At 42.0% G+C, this 7666-nt stretch overlaps 1 protein-coding gene across 1 annotated transcript in view; it reads right to left on the bottom strand.

The window, feature by feature from the left end:
* Nucleotides 1-570: 570 nt before the first annotated feature.
* The window catches only part of LOC109938432 (sialic acid-binding Ig-like lectin 12), a 19961-nt gene continuing 12865 nt past the window's right edge, over nucleotides 571-7666 (bottom strand). The window contains exons 4-8 of the mRNA XM_048620697.1: nucleotides 7522-7666; nucleotides 6948-7226; nucleotides 3727-3823; nucleotides 2750-2825; nucleotides 571-678 (exon numbers count right to left, since the gene is read on the bottom strand). The exon at nucleotides 7522-7666 is cut by the window's right edge and continues 152 nt beyond it. Of these exons, the coding sequence (XP_048476654.1) occupies nucleotides 571-678; nucleotides 2750-2825; nucleotides 3727-3823; nucleotides 6948-7226; nucleotides 7522-7666 (705 nt within the window). The remainder of the gene's footprint in view (nucleotides 679-2749; nucleotides 2826-3726; nucleotides 3824-6947; nucleotides 7227-7521) is intronic.

Below are 7666 nucleotides of genomic sequence, written 5' to 3' on the forward strand. Positions count from 1 at the left end.
TGAAGAAAGAGACCATCACACTGTTGGCCAACATGAGAGCCAGGAGGGGATGTTGAGTGATCAACAGTTTAGTGGGAACTGGATCAAGGGAAAAGGAGGTGGCTGTCATGAACAGGGTGAACTCAGAGAGGGTACAACAGTGATAGGACTGAAACTAGGGAGAAATAAGACTTCTGGGTTAGGGCAGAGGGGAGTATTCAGGAATCATTGACCCAATGGATGAATGGAAGGGGGTGAACCAGGATGGGATTGAATGTGTGTGTCCAGTCCTGATAGAAGTTTGATCAAGGTTGAAATACATATACCATCGCAATGGAGAGTCCCTTGCTGTTGGAGGCACTGTTGAAGAAGGATGTTTAAAATTAAATCCAGACAGAAACATCTTGGACACATCATCACTCAACTCTGAGACAACTTCACCTTCAAGAAACTCCAGCACATGATATCAAGAAATTTCAAATTAGTTTTTGGGGATCATTCCTGTGGATTTTTGGAAGTTAAACTGGAGGTTAAAATTATTGCCTTGATCTGTGTTGCCCCCACACTGAGTGTTTCTCGATTTTGCTCAGTTTAAACATTCCCATACACAACTTCCTCATCAAAATTGCGGTTTGCGTAGACATTGTCTTCTTGGTGTGCATGGACATTATGATTCGATGTCATTTCCTCAAATTTGTTCTGCAATAGAAACAAAAATAAGCACAGAGACATTCAGAGTGATCAGTGTTTAGTATTATTAATCCCAATAGAAATTATACCCACAATAGATCTGCTAATTATCTGAACAGTGTCGGGTTTGATTATCGATACTGAATGGTGTGGCGTTCGATTATCGATACTGAACAGTGTGGGGTCTAATTACTGAATGGTGTTGAGTTTGATGATCAATACTGAATGGTGTGGGTTGTGCAATTTCCTGCATTCAGGTTTGGTTGTGTAAACGATTTCAGAGACATGAAAGGTCCAGAGACATCAGTATTGGAGCCAGTGGAGGAGGTGAGTGCCTGGATATCCTGTGGCATGCAGCTCACCTTCTGATGTCTGAAAGCCCAATCCATCTCACAGTTTTCATAAGTAGGACCTTGATATTCATTGGCACAATAATTAGCTTTAGTTTCTTGTTTCATCTCCCTTCTCTCCTGTATTGGAAACAGAATGGACGCAGTGAGGAAGAACAAGATCTGAATCTGCTCTGATTATTGTAGGAGAAAGTTCCAGATTATCCAAATGTTCTTCTTTTGAAACAATGCTTGCTGTCATCAATCCTGAGCACCCTAGCTATGATTTTAAGGATCTGCTCTCCCAGTCGTATTTGTTATGGAATGCCCTCATGTCACTCCATCAGAAGTAATTGCCGCTGTCTATCTCTATCAAGTCCTTGAACCATTCTTAACAGGAGATACAAAATCAGAGTTTTTAGATCTACACTCATCAGGATGAGGGCTCAAGAAACAGCCATGGACAAAGGTGTACCCATTTATACAGCAGGATGACAGTGCTGATTCCTTTGACCATCATTAACATGGAATTGCAGCAGGAACAATTAACTGTCAATCTTAGTTATATGGAAATGCAGCAGAAACAGTTAACTGTCAATCTTATTGGCAATGGAAATACAGCAGGGACAGTTAAATGTCAATCCAGTTATCAAAGCAGACAGGCAGATTGTGATTAATCAGGATATGGCCAGGTAAATACAGCAGGGATTGGCATTCTCCATGAATCTTTTTTTCTAAATGAAAATAGTGCAATGTTTATAGGAATTTGTTTTGTCTACTCAAAGCGGGGTTTGGATTATGTAATAAATTCCTTTAATATTTCATGAATAATAATTTCTAGAAGCAGAACCATATTTAATGATGGATATACTTTTCTGAGGCCTGCAGGTGTGGGTTGGTTATGTACCATCGTCCATCCCAAATGGGATGTGTTTGCATCGGACTGCCATTTTTTGGGCTGTACAGCCTGCATATCTGGCGTCAAAATTCATATATTACATTGCTGTAGAAAGGTAAAGTCACCATGGTAACACTCTCAGACACAGAGAGAGATGACTTGCAATGAGCTTAAACTGAGGGTTGACCACAGGCTGGGGCAAAGTTGCAAAGGTAGGACAATCATGGCACCCTCAGCCAGTGATGTTAGCATCATTCTGTATCACAACCTGCCGGACAGCGTCGTAGGCAAAACATCTTTTTGACTTGACTCCAGATCTTTTTAGTGGAGTAAACCACTCGTGGGTTTCCAGCAGAGTAGCAGCGTGAGAAAGCTAGCTTCTCATATTGTTAAAACTGTTTTTTGAGTCACCTTCTCCTTCTGCTTCCAGAGTAATATGAATTAGACTGGGCGCAGCTCAAGGTAGTGGGCATAGGCCCTTCAACAAGTGTTCACAATATACAGGTGCTCAGGGGAGCCATTAACATGCTGAGTAGTTTTGTCTTGTTTCCTTTGAGCAACAATTAACTTCTGTACTATAAAGCAATCCTTTCATTATCTTAATCATTTTGCTCAGCTCCCTTAATGTTCTAGTCTCTAGGGAGCTCAAGCTTAGCTTAGCTTGTGCAACCCATTCACAGAATTTGATCAAAAGATGTTCTGGACAGCAGACTTGAGCTTTACACCCAGACCTTAATACGATGTAAAAATATTTCAGAGGCATCAATCATTGAAATCTGCCTTTATAAAGTCACAGCATTAACCAAGGAAGATGTTGGTTGTGGAATTAAATTCCAATAATTACATTACTTACCCTGGACCTGTCCCACTGCTCGCCTGGAGTGTCTCTACTGACACATGCTGTTTGGCCTCTTCCTGTGCTTTTTGCTCTGTGTATTTAATTAGAAACAGACACCATAGGTCAGACGAGGAAGTGGAGAACAGTGTGAAAGCACTTTCTTTCTGAAACACAGGACCTTTATCTTTCGTTAATGGTAAATCATTAACTCTTTGTATCCTGCTTCCTGACAATATTGCAGTGTAACATTGAGTTTTAGATCACTGCTCCCTCCAGAGGGCGAAGAGGGAACTTCTGCAGGTTCAGATGTTACTCTTTGCTCTTTAAAACAGTGAGAAACTGGACAATGTGCAAGAGAATGAGGGGGAGAATGAGATAGAGAACATCAGTAGAAACCAGAGAGGGGAAATGAGATGGTGAAAATGGAAAGGGATGCATCCACTGATGACAGAGAGGTTTGCATTTATATCAAAGCAAAATGTTGCTGCCACTTGAAATCTGAAACAAAAACAGAAAATGCTGGAGAAACTCAGCAGGACAGGCATCTGTGGATAGAGAAACAGAGTTAAGGTTTCAAGTCCAACATGTCTGTTGATCTGATTCGGAACAGTATTTGGAACAATCTGTGAAAGATTCATATTGTTAAGTATATTCTCAGTGTTAACTCTGTTTCCTTCTCTACAGCTGCAGCCAGACCTGCTGAGTTTCTTCAGTATTCCCGGCCTGCAGTTAGACAACCCCTTTTGCAACCTGAGGAAATCGAAGTCAATGTTGGTCAAAGGAATTAGCGCTGTCATCTCCTGCTGTATAAATGCATACCCATTTACATCCAGACTGACACTGTTGGTTGCACTGGTGAGGTAGGACTGCGCTTTTTGATGGATTATTAAGGAGTGACTGAACATCAAGGCAGTTCAGTGGCTTTCAAACTGTCAAAGCTGCTGCAGAGCTGCTGCAAGTTCAAAAGCAGGAAATGAACCTTTCGCACTTACTTTCTCACACACTTGAAGATGAAGAATCCACTCAGTCCGACACTTAAAATGATGCCAGCTCCAAGCAATCCTGCTTTCCATCCACTGAAATCTCGAACTGGAAAAACAGCCAAAGAATTTAGATTTAGTGTAGTTTTTATGTTGCAGACCTGATGGGCTGAAGGATAGAATCATGAAATCATACAGTAGAGCCTTTTCGGCCTATCAATTCTATACCACTACCTGCTCTTATACCACTTTAGTACACAAGGCCTATTCCCTTGGATGTATGGGTTCATCCAAGTATGTTATAAATGTTTTGAGCTTCCAACCTCAACTACTCTCTCAGGCAGTGCATTCCAGAGTCCTGCCAACCTCTGGGTGAAAAAAAGTTTTCCTCAAATCCCCTCTAAAGCTTGTGCCTTTCATCTTAAAAATGATGCCCCCTTTGTATTGACCCTTCAACTAAGGGGAACAGCTGCTTTCCATTTCATCCTATCCATGCACCCCTTAAACATTACCTCGATCAGGTTTCCCCCTCAACCTTCCCTGCTCCAAAGAAAACAACCTGAGCTTATCCAGCTTCTCTTCATTGCTGAAATGCTCCATCCCAGGCAACATCTTGGTGAATTGCCTTTGCACCCCTTCCAGAGCAACAGCACTGTATGATTGTATGAATGACTCCAGTACCATTTTAGAATGTTGTGTTCAGAAGTAGATGTTCTCGTGCTAAACTGGTGAAGTGATATCTGTCCACATGTGTAAGATCTATACAAGGAAAGTTTATAGATGTGATATTTATGTACTACATACATATGCAGAATTTATATCCATAAGAATTGTTTTCATGGAGATGGCAAACTGATGGGGTGACACAAAGGACTGCATAACAGTGGAAGCACTAGTCAGAGTTAAGCAATCCCACAACCAATGGAACAGAATAAAGCTCTGCAGTCCAGCCACATCCAGCCATGAAAGTCAGAGGCAAATCAAACAATAATTGGAGGAGGGGACTCCAGAAATATCCCATCCTCAGTGATGGGAGAGCCCAGTATATCTGTGCAAAGGGCAAGGCAAGTGACCCATCTTGGCCCTCTCCAGAGGTTCCCAGCATCACAGATGCCAGTCTTCAGCAAATTCAGTTCACTCCACACAATGTGAAGAAATGGCTGAAGACACCGGATACATTAAAAGCTGTTGGCCCTGAGAACAGTCTGGTAATTGTTAATCGTGTGGTGACAAGAGCAGGTCAAAGGCTCAGAATACTGCAACAAGGAACTCAACTGCTGACTCCTCAAAATGTGTCCATCATTCACAAGGCACGAGTCAGGAATGTGATGGAACACACTCCACTTGCCTGAATGGGTGCAGCTCCAACAACAAGAAGGTCAACACCATCCAGGACAAAGCAGCCGGCTTGATTGGCACTACATCCACCCCATAGACGTTTGTTTTCTCCACCGCATATGCTTAGCAAGAGCAGTGTATATTATTTACAAAATTCAATACACAGCTCATGAATGTTCCTTCGCCAGCACTCATGGGCACTTGGAAGGACAATGAGGATTAGATAGGGTGGACAGTGGGAGCTTTTTTCCTTGGATGGTGATGGCTAGCATGAGGGGACATAGCTTTAAATTGAGGGGTGATAGATATAGGACAGATGTCAGAGGTAGGTTCTTTACTCAGAGAGTGGTAAGGGCGTGGAATGCCCTGCCTGCAAAAGTAGTAGACTTGCCAACTTTAAGGGCATTTAAATGGTCATTGGATAAACATATGGATGATAATGGAATAGTTTAGGTTAGATGGGCTTCAGATTGGTTTCACAGGTTGGCGCAACGTCAAGGGCCGAAGGGCCTGTACTGCGCTGTAATGTTCTAAAAAAAAAATGCATGGGAACGCAAGTTCTCCTCCAAGTCACAAAAGGTGTTTTTGGAACTATAATTTGAAGGTTGGTATTAGGTAAACAAAATCTCCAGAGAGGTTCATGGGACTGAAAGCTTTCAATGCCTAAGGCCTGATAATCTACATCCAGGACACTCAATACATGGCCGTAGAAATATTGGAGTAGAAGTAGGAGATTGGAAATTGTCAAATGTGACACTGCTGTTTAACAAAGGAGGGAGGGAAAAAATATGGAATTACAAACTGTTTACCCTAACAGTGGTAATAGGGGAAGTTCTGGAGACTGCGATATACATACAGAACTGCTTGAACGTGGAAGAATGAGGGTCGTAGTGGAGGGTTGCTTTTCAGACTGGAGGCCTGTGATCAGCAGTGTGCTACAAGGATCAGTGCTGAGTCCACTGCTTTTCATTATTTACATTAATAATTTGGATGTGAACGTACAAGGTATGGTTAGTAAGTTTGCAGAAGACACCAAAATTGGAGGTCTAGTGGGCAGCAAAGAAGCTTACCTCAGAGTACAATGGGATCTTGGTCAGATGGGCCAATGGGCTGAGAAGTGGCAGATGGAGTTTAATTTAGACAAATGTGAGGTGCTGCATTTCAGAAAGGTGAATCAGGGCAGTACTTATACACTTAAGAAAAGATATAGCGGAGAAGGTTTACAAGACTTGATTCCTGGGATGGTGGGTTTGTTGTTTGGGTCTGTATTCACTGGAGTTTAGAAGAATGAGAGGAAATCTTATTCAAATGTATACAAATCTGGCACATATAGACATATTGGATGCAGAGATGATATTTCAAGGGGTCAGGGACTCAGGTTATGGTCTAGGCTATATTGGACTGAGTTGTGAAGATATTTCTTAGATCAAAGGTGAACCTATGGCAGTTGTCTGCCACAGAAGGCTATGAAGCCAAGTTATGGAATATTATTAAGAAAAAAATAGATTTCCAAAGGCTAAAGATGTCATGGTGTATGACGAGAGATTGGGAGCATGATGCTGAGATAGAGGGTCAACCAAAATCATGTTGAATGGCAGAGCAGGTTTGATGGGCTGAATGGCCTACTCCTAATCCTATTCTCTACGTTTCAGCACCATCCTCTGTTGGAACAATGTCACAATTCCTTCGCTGTCACTGAGTCAAAATCTTGGATCTTGTTTCTAAACAGCACAATCGTTTGACCCATAACCCCGCTGAACCACAGTCACATCAATAAGGTAGCTCACCACCATGTTCTCAAGGAGCAATTAGGGATGGTCAAGAAATGCCAGTGCTAGCAGGAATACACACATTATATAAACTAATATAAGCTAATAAAGTCAGAGTACACTCACATTTAACAGCAATGGTTATGGAGCCGTTCACTGCCCCATGTTCATTCTCTGCCACACACTGATAGTCTCCAGTCTCCCTGTACGTAATGTGAGGAATCTCCAACCACAGCTTATTGTGGGAACTTGTTCTGTTCATTGTGACATTAAGATGTCTCCATGTCAGGTTAGAAGCTGGGAAGCTCTCGACTGAGCAGATTATCACAGCAGGATTCCCCTCAGTTATATTGATTGATGAATCTTTAATCACATGAACAGAAGTGATCAAGAGATTCCGTGGTGAGTCTACAAGCAAATAAAGAATTTGTTGTGAGCAACCAGTGCACAGTAAGACTCCCTGCTCAGCTCTCTCCACTTATGACACTATGCATTTGCAGTCACATTTCTACAATCTAAGTTGCTGTGTGACATTTCTGGTGGACATTGCCTGTGTAAATTGACAGGCTATATTTCACTTTCACACCCGTCAAGTAAGTAAAAAAAAGGAGAGAAAGTGTGTTACACATCCTCAGGATGTTCCCATGGCAGTCAATGAGTTGTATTTTGTTCATGGAATATTGAAGGAACTACGTGTGTCTGTGTGTGTCGTCAGTAATAAGGAAATTCCAAGATTTTGCCCCAGTGACATTGAAAGAATGACAAAATATTTCCAAGTCAGGATGGTGAGTGGCTTGGAGTGGAATTTGCAAGGGATGGTATTCCCATGTATCTGCAGTCCCTCT

The sequence above is a fragment of the Rhincodon typus genome, chromosome 47 (assembly GCF_021869965.1).
Source record: "Rhincodon typus isolate 14 chromosome 47, sRhiTyp1.1, whole genome shotgun sequence".
In the NCBI taxonomy this organism is placed as follows: Eukaryota; Metazoa; Chordata; class Chondrichthyes; order Orectolobiformes; family Rhincodontidae; genus Rhincodon; species Rhincodon typus.